Here is a 20,351-nt window from a genome sequence, read left to right on the forward strand (position 1 = left end):
CTCTTTGATCTCACAGTGGTTGACTACATTTGATTTGGAACAGTGCGGGAAGGGGGTATCCAGGCCTTGTGCTTCATTACCCTATGAATCAGTCTCAAAACTACAGTAAAATGCTTCCAAGAAGCCATGGGTTTGTCTTCTTGGTTTGTTTCTTTGTTTCAGATCCTGGTTGGTGGACTCCCAGTTGAAGGTCATTCATGCAAAATCCAACCTATCAAATAAAATTGCAATTAGGATCCCACAAAGTGGCCCTCAGGCATGGCTAGTGACAGAGATGCATAGAATACATGTAATATACTAAGAACAAAGGCGCTGGGCACTTTTAAACATAGGCTGAGGTTGCCTGCTTAGTTATACTGAGAGAATTGCCATCGCACACTTTAAAAACTCTGTAAGCTTTTTGCTGCTTACTTGACAATATGAGGGCTCTTTCCAATTCCTGTGGAAGTTCAGTGCTTGCCACACACAGGCCTTTGGGAAGATGGGGCTTCAGCTGAATTCTATGTTCTTTACAAAGCAACCTGTTCTTACAGCTAAGGGGAGCTTGGATCCTTCTAAAAACGCTGTAGCTGTAAGATACCCACAAGCCGATCTATGTAAACACCAGGTCATACTTGTGTCCTGGATGTTTAAAGCAGAAAATGCAAAAGATTCTCCACCCCCCAGAAAGGAAGGTTCAGTCCTAAGGGCAACCTTTTGCCAGATGGTTTATTATTAACTTAGTGCCTTGGTTCTGCAAGTGTGGTCCCTATCCAACAGCATCAAGTCTCACCTGGGAAGTTGTCAGAAACAATTTCTCAGGCTGATTCTTTGTCAAAAGCTCTAGAAGCAGGGCCAAGAGATCTGCTTGAGCTGACATTAGGGTGATTCTGAAGTTTAGGAATCATTGATTGAGGGTTATCCCAACATTCGTCTTTTATGTTTCACATAATTATGAGCATTTAACTATCGCATTTCCATGAGCAACAGGTGGGTATTCGGTGATGGTGATTAGGTACCAAGATCACAGGACAGATACCGTCGCCTACAACTGTCAATAGATAGAATCCATAAACGTTCTGCTGAAAAGAGAAAGGTCATTCATTTACTTGTTCATTTTTACTGCTTACTAATTATACAAATCCTGTTGTGTAGTATGGGCTTAAATGGTTTCTAAGCATTCCGTGTCAGTGGTGATTTTATGCATCGCAACCTATCTATATTACCCTTGATATACTAAGACCAGTCCATTGTCCGAGGAACAGACAACACACTCCTGAACACAAAGGACTTGTCACTTAATCTTCCTCCAGGCGCAGTCAGGAAAATGATTTCATCAATTTCCGTGGTGCAGGGGCAAGCCATCCCTGCAGTACCCGGGTTCACTAATGCCTGTCATTTTGGGGTAATTGCCTCCTGCTTGTTAATATGCGGTTGTTCTTGTGTGATCTCAAGAATGTGCCCCATTAGGGCTCTTTGTTCTTGCATTGTACCTGAGAGAAATGGCCATCTCTCCAAAGCCTCTGTATTGGTGTTCCTTTCTGAGATAAGTAGCAGTGCTTAGAATCTGAGCACAATGTGGACTGCTACCTCCCAGGGATTGATTCGTAAGAGCTCAATTGGCTGCTGGGCTTTCTGGGCAAGGTGTGATGCAGAGAGACACGTCAAAGCGCCCAGGAGATTGTCTCATTTATTCCGGAGTTCACTGAACCAAGATATTTAATTGGCCTATATTCACTACAAATGTTTACGTATCTAATCTTTGGTCTCTGAAAAACCACATAATGGCAAATACGTGTGTATACATATTTGCATTTATATATGAAATTTCTTATGTAATCATCATGTGCTTGTATATAAGCGTATTATTTAGAACTAACAAAAACTACAATAAGTTCTTAGTCAACCTCTATAAATTACCTTAGATTTGGGAATCCTCAAGAAAATGGGGGAATTTCCTCAGCATATCCACCATTTACTGAGTCTCATCTCAAGTTTCTGGCAGACAGGCTGCTCTACTAGGTTTAAGTCATTAAATTCTTTAACAGTTACTCCATAATTACGTATTTTTCTTTCTTTCCTAGTTGTACCGTAGTTGACACACGCCAGGTCAGAAAGTATTTACTAAGAATCTCCAATGAAGCAGGACAGTCTCCCCAAGCATGGTTGGCTACCATAAAAAGCTAAAATGTTATTGCGACGCTAAGCACTGCACTCAGGGTCAGCCGCTTTGGACCCAGAGAAGAGCATGGCTGATTGCATGCGGGTTGATGCCCCAGGTCCCGCCTCTAAGAAAAAGGTATCGGATGGGTCTGATGCTCTTTGGGTGGATGACACCTAAATGAACATCAGTACAAAGTCCCAATTTATTTCTAATATCAGAGATCAGACCTCTACTCTTGCCTGATGCGTTTAAAACAAAAAGGGGGAAGTGTAGAGAGCTGCATAATGCCGCACCTTAAAGATGGAGCTAGTTTCCACCTTCCTTCCACCTTCCCGATGGTGAGTGCTCTCTGTCACGAACAACTCCACATTTGGCTAAGGCTGAGGATCTGGCTTGCTTCCATGTATGTGGACCTATCTGCATTGCCCACGAGGCACGCTGGGGTTGGCTACCCAGAGGCTATTTAAGCTGTGGGCTGGCTTTCCCCAGGGTCAGATGATTGTTCAAGGTTCCTGAATAAACTGCATTGAAAGAAAAAAAAGAATCTCCAATGTGTCAAGCATTGCACTGAGCATGTATTTTTACACATACACAAAAGACCCGAATGTAGATAATGGACATGAGTTACAAAAATAGGATATCATTGTTTTTCTAGTTCTAATTCTGTAATGGATTTTTTTGTTTTTTGTTTTCAACAGTGGATATGTGCTTAAATGATAAAAGTGTAAATTTTAACATGAGATTCCACAGCTTCTGTTCCAGATGGCTATTCCAACCGTAAAGAAGTTTACGAGTTGTATGGACTGAGGTGTCCAGAATGGGTTCATGGTGTTGTTAATTTATTTGTAAGGTTTTATAATGGAGCATACAAAAATTTTAAAAAATAAATGCAATGCAAAAATTAAAAGCAAAACGATTTCTATGACTGGAATGGTAAACCAGGGACTTTTTTCTGGCCTGAAAAAAATGACTGAACACTTCCAGTCTGAGACTGCTCAGCGACAGAGGCCTCTTACTAAGACTAGCTAACTCCACCCCCTGTGCTGTGAACATCCCAAGTTCTAGGTTGCCAGTTGGTACAATCCTACATAGTGTGCAGAGCCCACCTGAGCCTAGCTTCTCTGTGCGTTTCATTCTTTTTCCATTCCCTCACCACTCTACATCTCTAGGAATTCCCTGTGTAGGATGGGTTCCTGCAATCATAGTCTTTCAAACCCTGTGGTAACAATGGCTGTGTGTTCAATGTGAATGAAAGCGGGGTACCACAAGCTTTTCCCCTGCTCTAAACCTCAAACTTCACCAGTTTCAAATAATTCTGAACAGAGGAATGTTTTCGATTCCTCTGAGCCTCACCCTGGGGTTGGAGCCTTTGTCATTCCCATGGGTCTGAGGACTTAGATCCTTCACATGGCTGTGACCAAGTCAACATATGCACTCATCATCATATGGACTTCATCTACTCTTGACACACTCAGTCAGGGCTCCTTCATCTCCCCACAGACCTGTTGCTCCATGTGGCACTTGCTCCTTTGCTTTGCAGATGTGTGAAACAATCTAAATAGCATCAGGCTGCCAATAAGTCTCTGCCTGACATTACAATGGTTGGTGTAAGATTTTCAGTAGCTACTCTTCATTGTCAACTTGACCAGATTTAGAAGTACCTCTGGGTATGTCTGAGAGAGTGTTTCTAGACTGCTTTAACTGCGGTGACAAGACTTCTTCAGAATGCGGCCGGCACTGTCTCACTGGCTTGGAGTTCAGACTGAATCAGAAGGAGAAAGGCCATGCAAGCCGAACACCAGCATCCATCTCCCTCTGCTTCCTGACTGAGGACACAATGTGATCCATCACTTCACATTCCTGCCACCTTGCATTCCCCTCAGTGATAGACTGTATTCCTCTTCTGTGAACTAAAGTAAAACCTTCTTCCTTAAGTTGCTTTTTGTGAAATATCTAGTCATAATGAAAAAAAAAAAAAAGGGACTGCTACAGGGCTCTAAGTGTCTCCAATGCCCAGACAACATCTGCCTTTACCAGCTTAGTTTTCTACAAGTTGTTCATTTTTTAAGATAGATCTTATCTATTGTTTTAACCATTTTCCTTCACTGAATAAAATGAGGCATCATTCAAAATGGAAGACTCTTCTGTGGGCAAACCTAGCTCTAAGAACTTACAAAGATTCGTCTGGTTAGTTGAAAGAAAATATGGCTTCCAGGTTCAAACTCATCCCAGCATGTTTAAGAAACAATATGGCTATATGAGTGAGCTCTTACATGCATTGTTAAATCCCAAGTGTTTAGCCCTGGATGTATATACAAATATGTACATATAAGCTACACTAAGTAGACTCGGTAACCAGTGTGTGTGTGTGTGTGTGTGTGTGTGTGTGTGTGTGTGTGTAAAACCATAATAATTATAAAAGAGGTCATGAATTTGTATGGGAGAGGAAGAGAAACAGGAAGAGTTGGAGGAGGGAAGGAAAGGAAGGAGTGATGTAGAGTGATGTGGATACAATGCTCATGTATAAAATTTGTGAAGACAAACAAGAAAGCAAATGAAAAAAAAAAAAAAAAGATGGACTTGAGAAAAGTGAGAAGCCAGTACTTTAAGCAGTAGGAGTATTTCAGTAGGAGTGAAACCTCTGCTGCCATGGTGTAAACAGTAGTCACAGACTTCAGAGTCCCTCCACTCTTGTTGAACATTGCCTGTCTCTCGGCGCAGTGTGACCTCTGCGATCCTGCCATGGGGAGTAGGCTAGCAAGTGACTATATTGGCCATTTTCAAAATGGAAGAAGTCTTCTAAAATGATTCTTCCCCTTCTCTAAACTGGGGGGGGGGGGTCTTCTAAAGACTTGCATGCAAATGGAATGTGGAATGAATAGATATCTAATCTGTTGTCTTTCTTCCATCTGAGACACAGCCTTGGAACATCATTGGCCAAGAATGGAGAAAAGCTTGGTCACCGAAAGCTCTGGGCAAACCCCCATCTCTCTGATGCTCCAGCCACATAGACTTTTCTCTTTTTAAAATCAATGCCTGTAGAAACCTTTCTCTTATTTTTTTCAGTGTGGCTTCCAAAGCAGAGGCAGAGAGAAGAAATTACACAGGAAGGGTGCTTGGGAAAGCTGTGAAGGCCACCACTTGTTCTAAGGCTAAGCCAGGAAACCAAACAACTGGCTCTATATTTGAGCCAGAATCAGAGTTCTATTGAGATTCCCCACGATGGGTCCAATGATTTCAAGATCTAGAGTCGAAGCTGTTTTGCACTAAGACCAGTTGATGAAGCCCTGACCACTGAAAATATCAAGGCAGCCAACCTTGTATGCAGAATTTTAAGCATATTGTTTGACAAGTTTCCAAAATACAAGCTTTTAAAAATAATAATAAATTAAATATTTTCATAAGACCAACTTTTTTGTTAAGCGTTGCTGAAATTTTTAAAAATGGGCCTCTTTTGTAGCCACAGATAGATGTAGCTTTAATTTGGAGGCCTTCCTCTCTGGCAGTGGACAGATTGAAAACTAATCTTTCCAAAGACAGTTTGACTAATCAGGTCACAGGGGAGGGGGGAATGAATAGTTCCTCATAGCCCAGCCAGGAAGCCTTGTTCTGCTTTGAGTTTTAATTTAAGGGGTGAGGGGAGGAAAGGAAGCAGAGAAGAGCAGAAAGTGTCGGTATTGCTCTTTCCAATGACACTTTGGTAAACTTCCCACATAACATTTTTTTTTAATTTATTTTCTACATCTGAGGGCCTGTGCGAAAGAGTATAGGCCTACTTTCCTTTTGTCTTTTGTTTCCTTTGTGTGTGTGTGTGTGTGTGTGTGTGTGATATATCTTTGCATAGATGATGTCTCTATGTTCCATTTTATATTTTTAATAGAACCCACACAGTCTTCAGTAGAGACTTAAAACAACTGCTTTTCTTGGTTGAATCACTGAGCTGGCAAGTTTTAAACTTGTTGGTTTTTGTTCAGATTTTCTGCATTCCAGAGAATCAGCTTTTGGTCAGAGAATCCCCTTATACAAGGAATGCTTTGGGAAAAAAAAATGATGTGAGCTGTTCTCTAAAAGAACTACAGGCCTTTCATATCGGCCGGCTCTGGGAGCCTCTTGTTGGCAGTGACCAGTGGTAACAGAATGGAAAGAGATAGCAGCAGTGGTATTTATAGGAAGCTAACCACATGTAATAAACTCTACACTAGACTTGGGAAGCCTAAAATGATTTTCGCAATGAATTAAAACAGTGTGTCATTAACTAAAACGTTAGACCATTCTTCAGCGTCAATTGAATTGCAGTAGCACCTTGTATTTTGTACACAGGAAATGCCTGATGGAGTCATAATCAGTAACCTGTTCAATTAAATCCTTTCATAAGACCAACTTCTCTTTAAGCATTGCCAAAATCTTTTCAATGTGCCTCTCTGGGTATAAACAATCCATGCATATGCTAAATAGGGCTAATATCTCTTTTTCATCAAGAAGTATAGATTGGGGGAACTTATTACAGTGTATAATTTAATTGTTTATTGAAAGAAAAATCAGCAATTTAAAAACATAAAAATGGGTAGTAATTTCAAGAACATTTTTGAGCCACTAGGATTCAAAATTAAAATCACTCATGAAAACCACCCGCTAATCCTTGTGCCTTCAGCACAAAGGATTTATAGGGGGAAGATGAGGGATGCTTTGATGATACTTTAATATTCCTATTTCAAGTTATCAAGAACATGACATGTCTTGGTCCCCTGCTCTGAGTTCAGGTACACAGCATGAGATCAAATTGTTCACTGTCTTGGTGACCTCTTTGTGATACTCCAGTCCAAGTTGAGAAGCTGTGGCAATTAGTCAGAACTCCATTGCTACTTCTTGCAGGTACCATATAGTAATTTTTTGCAAAGCCTATGCATTGCTCATGTGACATTTCTGTCAACGGAGGCACTATTGTCATGTAACCTCATAAATGATAAGGAAGAGGAGGGCTCAATGACTTTCAGTGAAGACGTCAGCAGGAGTGACTAGGGTCTTTCTGCTTCATTGCTACTAGAGAGTGCCTTCCAACTCTGCAGGATGCAACAAGCCTTCCTGATAGACTTGGCCATAGGCAGCATTGCCTGTTCTCTGTTTATCAAGCACTAATGCATTTACAGAGCTTAGATTTTTATCAGCATGGCTACTAGTCAGCCCTAGGCACTCCTGCTGGTCAGAATATCTATCAATTTCAGGGGCTACTGACTTCCCTAAGTACCCAGGGAGATCATGCAATTTATCATCTGTGCAAGGACATATTTGAGAGGGAACAGAAACAGGGCAAGCACTGCCCTGGGAACCAAAAAAAATGTATCAACCCTTCTTACAACCTATGTGTGGGGAATCACTCCATTAATCATTGCCTGTGACTGGCAGCAGGTTAGCAACATAGAAAACCGGGGTTATTGGGAACCTGTGTGAGGAATTTACTTTGAGGAGGGAAGAGGGAAACTTTAACACTAGCCTGAGGATATTGCATGTTCTACCAAGTGTTAAGTCTTGTTGGTTGTGGCTTCCCTCTCCTCTCACATTGCTCTAGCTCCACAGCCCTCCACAAGGTCACAGCAAATACCATCATTCTTTCCCTCAGTCCTTGTACCATCCTCCCTTATTCTGATTATGCCCCCCCTCCAATGAGTTGTCTAGAGGTCAGCTGGAATAATTCTTGTGAAGTGCAAACCATACTCTGTGCACACGAGGAGCTCGACATTGAATGAGGAAGTCAGTATCCTCTTGGAGGTACTCACTTGGAGGTAGAGATGGGTACTACCTAAGCAACCCCATAAATGGTCGTTTCAGGCCATGGTTGAGGTCCTTCATATGAGTAACCAAGAGTGGTAAAAGAGCAAGAAGCTGTCAGAGAGGAGGCAACTTCCCACAGGGACTATGGGAAGGTGAGGTTGGGCTGGAATTGGGTGATGGGATAAAAAGGGCGTGTTAATGACCAGAGAAAATGTGTCGCAGGCCATGGAAGAGGAACACGAAGCATCCTTGGAAAGAACACACTTACAGCCCTAGAGGGGAGAGTGCTCTGTGATCAAATTGAAGGTAGGAAAAGCCCTGGTCATGGGTACTTTGCAGGTATGCCTTTAGATCATTGTTGTAAAAAAACAATGAAAAACCATTCAGAAATATTAAGCAGAGGTGATTAACAAGATGACTCTCTCAAGTTGACCCTTGTTCCTATTACATAAAATAACCTAGGTGTAAAGATTTCCTGTTTAGAAGTCTTAAGCCCCTGTCAGCAAATAGTAGTACCTACAATAATGGAAATAGATTTATCTGGATTTTGTCATGCTGGTGGCGTTTGTGACTATCTCAATAAGCTTATAATTAAATCAGCATCTTTAAATACCCACTGTCATTTTACTATTTTCGGTACCACATGATGGCTATTTCACTTGTTCTTTTTTTTAATTGAAGCATTATCTTCAGAAAAAAAATAGATTTTTGATTTAGAGTTTTATTCAAGTACATTTATGTATGTGTATAAATACATACACATAGATATGTATACAGTGTATACATACACACACATGTATGTGTGTGACATGTTTTCATGCCCATGTTGGTGCTCTGCCACAGGCACATGGAGGCCAGAGGTAGGTACAAAGGTCCTTCCCCCTTAGCACCTCATGTTAGTTTTTGAGACAGGGTCTCTCACTAAACTTAGAACTCAAGGGTTTAGCTAGCCTGCCTGGCAAATACACTTCAGGCCTCTCCCTACCTCCATCCCCTCAGTGATGCAAGTACAGGCACACACCGCTGTGCCTGGCTTTCGGCATGAGTACCAGGAGCCTGAATCAAAGGCATCATGTTGGTACAGGAGTCACTTTAATGACTGAACCATCTTCCCAACTCCCTTTTGTGTGTTTTATAAGTTAACCAATTGTGAGCTATTCAGATACATAGGATGAACATTGTACTTCTATAAATGCCTAGAAGCAGCCAGAAAATAGCTAAAGAAAGAAAGAAAGATCTACTCTGTGAATCAGAACTCACACTCCTACCACCTTTTAAACTAATTTCTGAATCATGGTGCCAGTTTATGGGAGTTCAAATGAGAATGACCCCATAGGTGCACACAATTGTACACTTGACCCCCAGTCTGTAGACCTGTTTAGAAAGGATTAAGAAGTGGGGCCTTGCTGAAGGATGTGTGTCGCTGGGGTGCCTGTAAGCCCACGCCATTCCTAGCTGGCTCTCTTTTTCTGCACTTTCCATTTGTAATAATGGAGGGTAATCCTTTTGCCGCCTGCCTGCTGCCATGTTTCCCTGCAGTGATGATGGATTCTAACTCTCTGGAACCATGAGGCCCAATCAACATTTTCTTTTATAAGTTTCTTTGGTCTTGGTGTCTTTTCACAGCAATAGAAAAGTAACTAGGACAACATTCAAACCTATACCTCTCAATGTTTAACTCTGTCCACAGTGGCACTTTGGAGTGGCTTTCTGATTTTGAACACAATGATTAGCATCAATAAAAGAAATTATAGTCTTCAAGCCAGAGAAATAACATAATGTTGTCAGGTGAATGTAAATATTGGCAGGGACAAAGATATGAATGTACGTACACACACACACACACACACGCACACACACACACACACACCCTCACTATTCCACACATACTCTCAGAAATACAGACTCATGCAATGAGGCAAAAGATACTACTTTTAGAGGCCATGAAGCAGCTTAACCTTCTGTTTACCTTTCATTTTTCAAAACTGAGTATGTGTGTTCTTGATAGGTATCAAAAAAAAAAAAGGACCTGTGTTCTTGATATACGTCCTTGCTTTTTCCAAGCAGCAGTGTTGCATGTTATGCATGGCCTGCTGCTTGAGCCCGACTTTGATCCCGTGCAGGAGTCAAATCACTTCTTTGCAAAGCTACAGAAACGTGTTAAGGATCTGCCTTGTGATGTCACCGTGTGAAGAATGACATATGCCATGCAGATGTGTCTGGACCCATCTTCTGCATGCTGGCTGTTGGAAGCCTGCAGGAGGAAATACCTCCCTGATTAAAATCTCCCAGGCTGACTTTTTCTTTCTTTCTTTTTTTTTCCTTTTGCCTTTCAGCCTGCTGAGTGATTTCACATGTGCTTTTTTGCAAAGTCAGAGTTCTCTGGTGATCTATGGGACAGTTATTTCCTGGCACTCTGGAGTTCTTTTTGCCACCAGGGTGGGGAAGTTATTTTAACTGTGTGAATGACAAACCATTACAGTTGGGAAGAGAGATGTGTTACTGTTCGGTTGTTTAAAATATATTTTAGGTCAAATAATTCTGACCTGAGGAAAAAATTACGCCATCACTGAATGAATTTCAGATTTTCATGGGTGGTTTGCTGCAGTCCTCCTCTTCCTAAGGAACGGAGCTGAAACAACTTTAAAAAGCTTTATACGTCTGGCATTCATCAGACTGTGTCCATCTCCCACACCAACCCCAGAACTCAGCATTTGTGTGAATGTGTTGTATAGACATAACCTGCAGGTCATGTCCTTGGACTGTTTTTGCTAGCTATGACCCTGGGGAAGAGATTGTCAAAAAATGTAGTCCAATTTCAGACCCACCCAGAATGACATAATGTTAAGCGTTTTCAATATTGGATGGTGATGCTGTTTTGAGAACTCAGAGCAGCTTTGCATTTAGTTAAGTCCAATGTTTCCTTTATTTCTTGGTTCTAATTTCCCAGAGGCCTGATTAGCTTAAAACACAGCATCCTTTTATCAACAAATGCTAGCTAGTGTATTTAAATCATTAAGGGGCTCAAAAAGAGAGGCTCGATTACATTCAGAGATAACACAAGACCTTATATTACCTGGGCAGTCTTCAGTTGTTTTGTAAACTGAGGACAGTAGAGATTCTCTTTCCTGGTATGGGTTTGGTGCTTTGCCTCCAGCACCCCACATCATTTTTCCGTGCTCTCAGGCACTCCCTAGCACTGTGTCAATTGATAATGGCTGGGTTCCAAACAGGGACATCAACTAAACAAATGGGAGCAAGCCAGTTACCTGAAAAACACCGGAAAAGTCGTCTGAGGCTCGGTGGTTTCCAACAGTTCTGTGTGAGAGTAGGGTTCTGAGAGTCAGCAAACTTAATGTAGCTTTTTCCCAACCACACAGCTTCTAAGTGGCAGATTCTGGATTTGAACCTAGGTCTATGTGCCTAAAAAGCTCATGTTCTGTACCAACATGCCTTGATGCTTCCAGAAGAGATAGAACTACATCATTTCTAGCATCTCTGGGGTTGCATAATGTGCTGTCCTGCGGAAGAAAGATGAGAGAGGCAGAGAGCCCTGACCAGTGATGTCTCAAATCACAGGCATTTGTCCAGTTCCTTCTGAGAAGACAACTCATACTTGCCACATAAGATGTTTGGGCCCCGACTGTCTTTCCCCTTCCCCTCCTTGACTACAATTTATTATGCAGAACAATTTCTTCTCAGTGCTGTAGACATGCAATCTTCTTGGTTCTGATGCACCCGTATCCTGGTTTTGTGCTCTTTCTACATCAGCATTCAGGTCAGTTGCCACAGTCGGGAGTTTGAGAGATCATTGTTCTAAATCATTTCAAAATGTGAGAGTCAAAGAGATACGTTCAGAGAGTCTTTGAGGTCAGAAATATTTTAGCATCAATGTTCATAAGAGAGATTGGTCAGAAATTCTCTTTCTTTGTTGGGCCTTTGTGTGGTTTAGGTATCAGGGTGACTGTGGCCTCATACAATGAATTTAGCAATGTTCCTTCTGTTTCTATTTTGTGGAATAGTTTGAGGAGTGTTGGTATTAGTTCTTTTTTGAAAGTGTGATGGAATTCTTTGCAAACACCATCTGGCCCAGGACTCTTTTTGGTTGGGAAACTTCTATTTCCTTAGGGGTTATAAGCTTATAGAAGTTGTTAAGCCGATCTTGCCTTAACTTTGGTAAATGGTATCTATCAAGAAAATCATCCATTTCATTTAGATTTTCCGATTTTGTGGATTATGCTATGATTTTTTAAAAGAATTATTATACAAACAGTCTTATAAATTCGCAGTGAGCTTCTTAGTGGCAGCTATCTATCAAGAGCTACATATAGATGAAAACCCTTTGCGGCCTCAGTTATTTAATGTAGAGCTTGCAAGCAAAGGGTTGACAATGCATTTCATTGGCCTCTTACCTGTGGGTTTTCCAGGCTGTTGCTATGGCTGGCTCTTTTCCCGCATACTCTGGGTCCTCATTAAGGAGCTAACCCCATCCCAGAGACACCTGTTTAGCTCCTCCCACCTGAGGTGTGGGCAGTGCTGAGCACTGTCAGTCACACAGAGGAGGCCAGGAAGGCCAGAGTTAAAATGCTAACAAGCAGCTTCTTTTTGTGAAGTATAACTGTTGATTTTCTAAACCGACAGAGGAAATGGAAGGTCAGCCCTTATCTCTGATATGATGGACGGCATTTAGTGAGATGACAATAAGAAACTATGGTTTTCTTCTAGTGTGTCTTGTGAATAGCCTGTCAATCATCTTGACCTCTCTTTAAAATACCTGCTTTCTGAGAAACAAGTTCCTTCAAACTTGAGTTGATATTCTGAATTTTGTGGGCTTTTCTTTCTCTTATGAGAAGCTTTTTTTGGTAGCTCCTTATGCAAGCTCTACTGAGCACTCCAAAGAAGAAACAATTGTCTAATTATCACATCCCCAAACAGCAGAAATAAATGCCTATCACCTTAAGCCAATTTCCCAATTGTTCTACAGATTAAGATTGTGTCTTCCGTTTGTTTGGATCTCATTCACAATAGTAAGGCTGAAACTGCCACTACTTGTTGAGCATTCCAGCTGTTGGAGATTCCAGCTGTTGACGGAGTTTTAGGGATCATGCCACCATGCTCTCTCTGCACACAGACCCCTCCCCTCCGGCACAAGCATGTTAGCTGCTGTACCTTAAAACATAAGACATGGCTCCCGGATGCCTGTGTTAGCCAGGTGTTGGGACAGAGATGGAACCTGGGTCATGTTCAATATCCCCTTAGCCTCTGAGTCTCTCAAAGTCAAGGTCGACTTGGTCAAAGGAAGAAATTCTCCAAAACAGACTTGAAGCAGCAGAGATGTTGGAAAGAGTTATTCTAGCTTCAGAGATGTTTTGATTTGTTTTGTTTTTTAAAGGAAAACCAAGAGATGCCATCCATGCATGCAATGAGAAAACAGACACAATTTCCAACTTGTCCTTGTCCCGTCCCTCATGCCTGGCAGTATACATCGGAAGCAGCCGGTTCTATCTGCGGATATTGTGAGATGTCTGACGACTCCGGGTTTGGGGATTATTCCTGTCAGATGTCTTCCCTTTATCCTTCCTTCAGCTTTAAAATGTTATGGCCGTTCCCAGAGCGTGGGAAATTATGGAAAAGCTGGAGCGCCAGATGTGTCAACAACAGGTGCTGCATCCTCTGGAACACTGAGGACAGAGTGATAGGATTTCCCTCAGGGCTACCCTCCAGGTGTTCTGGATGGGCTAAGGCCAAAGCGCCCTGTCATTTGTCAGCATGCCTAGAGAACCAGGTGCTCTAGGCAGGAGCTGCTTTGCAAATCTGCCATTTAGCAACCTTCTGATTCCTGATAAAAAGTTAGCTGGCCACCACTGCCAGCTTGGGATGTGGTGTAGACAAGGCTTTTCTGTGGGCTTACTTCTTGCCTAATTTGATTGGATTTTTGTAAATTGTTTCCTAACAATAATGTGAGGGGATTCAATGCACTGTTAAGATGTATCTGACCAGAACAGCTTGTTTGTTGCTCTGGAAGCTAATATTAGAGATGGGAAACAGACTTTTGTCATTCTAAGCCCCGTGCACTTAATTAACTCCAGTCTAAATCAGTTCCAGATAGAGATACAAATGAAAGTACACAAATCTGGGCAATGTCAGCAGAAGACCAGAAGGTGGGGAGCTCCCTGTACTGTGATCTTCTGCTCTCAGCATCTCCTGCCCTCTCCCACCTCCTGGTTGAGGAAAGCAGTTCATCCACCAGAGTACACTGTATGCAAGAGAACTATCTTCCCAGTGTTTTTAAAAAGTGATGCCTGTGAGGCTCTGGAATTCTGGTTTCTGGGCAATTTCATATAACCTCATTAGTCCTTGTAACTTTTGAAATATTTAAAACCTCAATTAAAGGCAGACAGCATACCTCATTTGCTCCTCCAGTTGGCTATAAAATCAGTTGGATTCGTATCTATCACTTTAATTCCCTCACCCCAAGTATATTGAAAGTTAATAAGTAAGAATGTAAATAAGAGTAAAACTCTTCAGGATGCTGTTTCCTAGAGGTACAGCAGAGTCTTCAGTCAGCTCCCCTAAAAGGCAAGTGCTTCTGAGATGTGTGCATTAACCCAACTTTACATTCAGTCCAAAGAATGATCACCAGAGGCTGTGTGTTTAATCAATGATACTGCAATGGCGCCAGATACTTGTACCTTGAACAACTAACTATTTTTTTGTGTTTTGCCTCCCACCTACCCACTTCCCCTCAGGATCTCTCTCCTCCCTGAGCAGCCATGGTCTGCTTTCTCCGCTAAATTCACTGGCTGCCAGGAAGGTCTACTGGAGAAGTGTTTATCTTCACCTCTGAAGTTGCCAATTACTTTCAGGTTCAGCAGCTGTTGTGGGACCACTATTTTCTCGCCAATGATTCATCTGGGTTCTAAAATATGCCATTTGTTTCTCTACTAAGACCCATGTCCTAACCCATGACACTTGGGAGATGGGTTCTGTCCTTTGAACTACTGCTACTTACCTGTGCCCAAAGGCCAAATGAAATAGGTATGTTCCTCTCCTAGACCAGTTTGCCAGCCAGGCTTATTGTAGTTCTATATTTAGTTTGGGTTTTGAATTGATGATAGCATTTTTCAAATTCTGTTTACTAGTTTCAAATATGTTTAAAATCTTAGATAATGACAAAACATTTTTTGAGTCCAGGGGAAGACTCTGGGCAGAAACTTGGGGCACATTAAGGCCACTGAGGAGTGATAAGACAGTAAATCCAAAGCTCCGAAGAGCAGAAGAAATGATAAAAATCCGTAACATACAAATGTCTCAAGGACAGCCAGGGGCTATTTGGATGTCTTCTTAAAATTAAACAAAACAAAAAAAAATGTTTTTATCAGGATTTACGTGTGTCCTGCTCAGTTTCCCCTATATACGATTGTGCTGCTAAAGAAAGGCTAATTCATGGAGATGTCTAACTCGACTGAATTAGTTGCTTTTCCTCACTGCTCTGATTCGGTACCTGACAAAAGCAACCGGAGGAAAGAAAGGTTTCTTTTGGCTCACAGTTTGAAGGTATAGCCTATCATAAAGAAAAGGTATGGTGATGGAGCGTGTGAGGCAGATGGTCATATCACCTCTGATATTGGAAAACAGAAGGAGATAAATAAATGTTGATCCCTCAGCTCACATTCTCCTTTTTACCAGCCCATGGGATGGTACAAGCCACATTCTGGATGGGTCTTTTTTCTTCAAGTGAGTGTCCCTGGAAACACTCAAAAACATACCCTGATGTATATGTGTCTCCCAGGAGAATTCAAATCCTATGAAAGTGAAACATCACAGTGACAAACATCATTTCGGAAGAGTATGGAAAAGCTGAATGGACCCTAGTGATGACGACATCTGTTTAACTTGATCTGTCACTGACTCTATCAAAGCCTTGTTTCTCACACCTACAGAGAAGATACTACCCTCATCTAAAAATGGTGGCCCCAAGAATAATGTTCTAAAGACATTTCTGTATATGGGTTGTTCATCATTAAAAGATAAACGATGAAAACTCTCCAAAAGCAGAATGGTAGTTATCATATGTTGAGCCGACACTATGATGCAGAAAAGCCAGTTTGATATGTCATCATATTTCAGCAATGCTATGGGAGTCAGAGAGTCACTTTCTGACACACAACTAATGTCCTATTACTATGCTTAAGACCCTGGTAGGCAGTAAAGCAAAAGGATCAGAAGACAGACTCTTGAAATAACCTCCATAAAGGTCCAAGGTCTCTTGGCAGATGCAAAATGAAAGCTCAGCAGTTCAGAAAAACTCCTTACCTTCATTTCCTGACACCCTTGCTTCCATTGGATTCCAGTTCTGTGTTCTATCTTCTCTTCTCTCTCAGTCTCTCCTGTCCTCCTCTACGTCCCTCCCCATCTCCACTCCCATAAAGACCCCACCTCTCCTGTAGCCTCTACCTTAGATCCTCAGTTCACCCTACTTCTCTCGGTGTTCACATGTCCCCAGTACCAATGCTGGCTTGAGGCAAACGACTTACACATTGAACAATGATCAGTATATGAATGTGGCTTATTAGGACTATATCTGCCATCAGTTCTAAGCAGCTTCTCTAGCTGTGATCTGCTACTTCCAACTCTTCTTTTTCTTGTGTTTTCTTAACTTGATTTAAACACCCACCCTTCTATGCCTGCCATCTAAGCATCTGCTCCAGGCTCTTCTCTGGATGAGAAGACAGGCTCTTCCATGCCTCCGTCTTCCCATCAGTGGTCCCTACTGACTTGGCAAGAAGTAGGCTACGTCCTCCTGTGACGTTCTAGCTTTTGTTGTTCTCAGTTTCCCTGATTGGATTTTCCACCTAACAGGAAGCAAGCCAGAGGTCCCTGGGGGTCATGAACTCAATGGTTTGCATTCCCTGAAAGATTGCAAGCTGTATAAAGGCAATGTCTGCCAACTTGTGGTCTTACACCGTCAGTGCACAACACGTAGCTCTCTCCCACCGCCGATGCTGATTAATTGGCACAAGATAAGTCATCTAGTTGTTCTTTATTCTAATATATAATTTAATATAGAGCAATACAAAGAAAATGATAGAGCACATTATCCCTACCTATATAACTCCTGATATTTTTTTTTCCACTGTGTAAGTTTTTATTAAAGCAAGAATTTTAAATCGTTTCCTTGCCCAGTTATCAACTCTGCTATTAGAACTGACATTTTGAGCTATTCAACAATAAAGAATTACAAAATTAAAAGAATGCTCTAAATGTTTCTACTCGGCTGAAAATGCTTTTCCTGGGGTCTACAAAACATTGGTTTGTAGCGTCTTACTGTTTCTGTTGGGGGGGTTGCTGATTTTAAGTAAGTCTAGGCCTAACACTAGACCTGACATTTTGCTCAGTACATAAAGTTTAAAGTTTCCTTTCCTTTTTTTTATTTATTTTATATTTTACCATTTTTTTAAAATAATATTTACTTTTTTTTTCAACGTTTATATACTTTTCTTCTGCAAATTGTGAGTTTCTTTTTCGAGGTCTCTGGTCAGTTTAAATAGTTGGAACACCAGAGGCACCGCTAACGGCTTTCTGGGCAGCCTCTTTCGCTTGGTGGGCTTGAAGTACAGCCACAGCTTCGTCAGCCTTGGAACGCAGGGACTCAGGGGACTCAAGCAGACCAAGTGGTTCCGAGTTATCGATCTCCAGCAACATGCCCGTGATCTTACCAGCCAGGGTCGGATGCATGGCTTGAATGAGAGGGAACAGCTTTTCCCCCAACATTTGCTTTTGTTCTTGGGGACCAGTTACTAACATGGGAGCAGTCCAAGGTTCCTGACCCTGTCCCCGAACAGCCGGCTGTTGCGCCAGGGGGGCATTGAGATGTTGCTGGGAGTTCCGGACTCCTGCAGCATACTTATATTGTGGGACCAAATGAACAGGAGTAGTTGCGGCGGAAGGAGCTGCGGCGGGCCGTAGACCCGCTGTCTGGGCTGATGATGTGTTGGTAAGGCGATGTGCTGATGCCACCTGAGGAACACGCGAAGGGCTTGGTCTCAAGGTAGCGAATGACGCTCTAGGAGCAGCTGCGTGGATCGCACCGGGCACACTGGGGGACGGATGAGGCCTGGCACCCTGAGCAGTCCAGCGAGCGCTTGGCCTTGGTTGAGCAACCTGGGTAGGGCAGCACGGAGCGCAGGTCTGAGTCTGTGGGACTGCGGCCACGGGGTACCCCGAAGGTGCTGCTTGGTAGGGGTTGATCACGGGATTCGGCACGGCTCGCACGCTCGCCATTCTCTGAATATACTGGCTGGTGAGGTGAGCCTGGCGCTCTTCTTTGCGCTGGGCCAAAGCTACGTACAGTGGCTTCGTGGCCACGATTCTGCCATTCATTTCTGAAACGGCTTTGGTGGCCTCCTCCGGGGAGGAGAAGCACACAAAACCGAACCCTTTGCTCCGACCCCCCTCCATCATAACCTTTGTACTGGTGATTGTTCCGAACGGGGAAAATTCTCTCTGGAGGCGTTCGTCGTCGATACCGTCATCAAGATTTTTCACGTAAAGGTTAATGCCCTGGTACCGGATACTTCTGTCTTGGGTCACCTGTTCAAATTTGCGCTTGAGCTCTGTGTGCCGGTCCCCTTTCTTCTGAGCGCGACCGACGTAAATGGGTTTCCCATTGAGCTCCTTTCCATTCATCTCCTCCACCGCTCTCTGGGCGTCTTCGTGCCTTTCGAAGCTGACGAACCCGAAGCCCTTGGATTTCCCGCCTTCGTCGGTCATTACCTTCACACTTAGAACCTGTCCAAACCTGCCGAAGAGGCCATTCAGGGTCTCGTCATCCATGAGGTCCCCGAAGTTCTTGATGTAAACGTTGGTGAACTCCTTGGCCCTCGCTCCAAGCTCGGCCTCCCGTTCTTTCCGAGACTTGAACCGCCCCACAAACACTTTGCGATCGTTCAGAAGCATCCCGTTCATCTTCTCGATGGCCCTCTCCGCCGCCTCCTCCGTCTCGAAGTGCACAAACCCGTGGCCCTTGGAGCCGTTCTCGTCGCAGACCACTTTGCAGGAAAGGATGTTGCCGAAAGCAGAAAATGTATCGTACAGCGCTTTGTTGTCGATGGTCTTGTTCAAATTTTTAATGAAGACGTTGCCTACTCCACTCCTGCGTAGCGACGGATCACGCTGAGACCACATGATGCGGACAGGCTTGCCCTTGATGACATCGAAGTTCATGGTGTCCAAAGCACGCTCCGCGTCCGCAGGCTGCTCGAAGTTCACGGAAGCGTACCCCAGGGAGCGTCGTGTGATCACATCCCTGTACACCCGGATGGAAAGGATGGGCCCGGCCGAGCTAAACTTCTCGTAGAGCATCGCCTCGGTCACATCGGGATGCAGGTCCCCCACATAAAGCGAGGCCATGGGGCAGCCTGGGGCGTTGGAGTTCATCTGGACACTGCTGCCCTTGGGGCCGCAGGCCAGCACCTTCCTGCAAGAGGAGCGGGGCCAGCGCTGGGCTGGGGTGGAGGCAGGGGCGGAGCGGGCAAGCGCAGAGGGTCAAAAACCAAAGGGATGGAAACCTCCCCAACGGCTGCAGAGCCCCGGGACCACAGAGGCCGCGCGCCTGCGCAGTGCGTGCTGCCCTGGGAGCGAGGCCAGCTGGAGAATAAAGCCAGTCTGCATGCAAATATGGGCCAGCTGGGTCTCTTCTGGACCCTGCCAGGCGTGGGTGGGTAGATGGCCCTTCAGCCGCTGTTTTATAAAAGAAAATAACAAAAGTAAAAGTCAGACGCAGGGGAGGCGCTGTTTTGTTTTGTTTTGTTTTGTTTTTAAAGTCTTTGAGAAGTAAGGGAAAATTATTTTTATTGGGTTTTATTTTTGTCCTTCTCTGTGTGTTGAGACTTATCTTTTAAAGACAGGTTCTCTATCTGTGCTGCAGGGTGTTCTGGAACTCACCATACAGTCCATGAACTCATGGTGATCTGCCTGCCTTAGGCTGTAAGAGCTGGAGCTATTTTTAGACAATGAATGTGCGTTCCAAGGCCACAAGGCATTCTGTAGTCTCAACACTAAGCATCAGGGAAAAGGGGACACTTTTGGTATTTAAAAAAAAATAAAGTGTTTATTGGATCATAATGTTTCCATTTTCTTTCTTTCTTATCTTTGTTAGAACAATGTATCGTACAAAATCAGCCTTTGTTAGGAGAAATTGCTGGTAAGGAAGAGAGCTTGGTAAGTAGATCACTCGAGTCTGTGCAGCACGCTGGTAAACGTCCTGTGGATCAATTCCGGTTTCCCGAAAAGATAGCTAATCACCTCCAACCGTGCTGATTATGATTCTTTCTGTCTCACAGAGACGCAAATCATTTAATATGCAGAATCAATCAAGATCCATGACTTAGAGGCTGGCGAGATAACTCAACAGGTAAAAGCACTTGCCAATGCAAGC

General features: G+C 43.2%; 1 protein-coding gene and 1 long non-coding RNA gene across 3 annotated transcripts in view; one reads left to right on the forward strand and one right to left on the reverse strand.

Annotated features, from left to right (window-relative positions):
* The window catches only part of LOC132652131 (uncharacterized), a 77,321-nt gene that overhangs the window by 53,313 nt on the left and 3,657 nt on the right, over nt 1-20,351 (forward strand). The window contains exon 1 of one of the 2 annotated variants that reach the window (XR_009589615.1): nt 20,253-20,327. The exons of the other annotated variant lie outside the window; for it this stretch is intronic. This is a non-coding gene — a long non-coding RNA (uncharacterized LOC132652131). Of the gene's footprint in view, nt 1-20,252; nt 20,328-20,351 lie in introns of those variants that run through there. 2 annotated transcript variants of the gene reach the window in all.
* LOC110551549 (polyadenylate-binding protein 1-like) lies at nt 16,941-19,541 on the reverse strand. Its single transcript, XM_060376906.1, has one exon. It carries the CDS (start codon nt 19,349-19,351, stop codon nt 17,456-17,458), a length of 1,896 nt encoding a protein of 631 aa, XP_060232889.1. The 5' UTR covers nt 19,352-19,541; the 3' UTR covers nt 16,941-17,455.

This window comes from Meriones unguiculatus, chromosome 2, assembly GCF_030254825.1.
Source record: "Meriones unguiculatus strain TT.TT164.6M chromosome 2, Bangor_MerUng_6.1, whole genome shotgun sequence".
Taxonomy (NCBI): domain Eukaryota; kingdom Metazoa; phylum Chordata; class Mammalia; order Rodentia; family Muridae; genus Meriones; species Meriones unguiculatus.

Bases quoted from the DNA above. Each gene is read 5' to 3' on its own strand.
- LOC110551549 (XM_060376906.1), bottom strand. From the start codon at position 19,351: ATGAACTCCAACGCCCCAGGCTGCCCCATGGCCTCGCTTTATGTGGGG.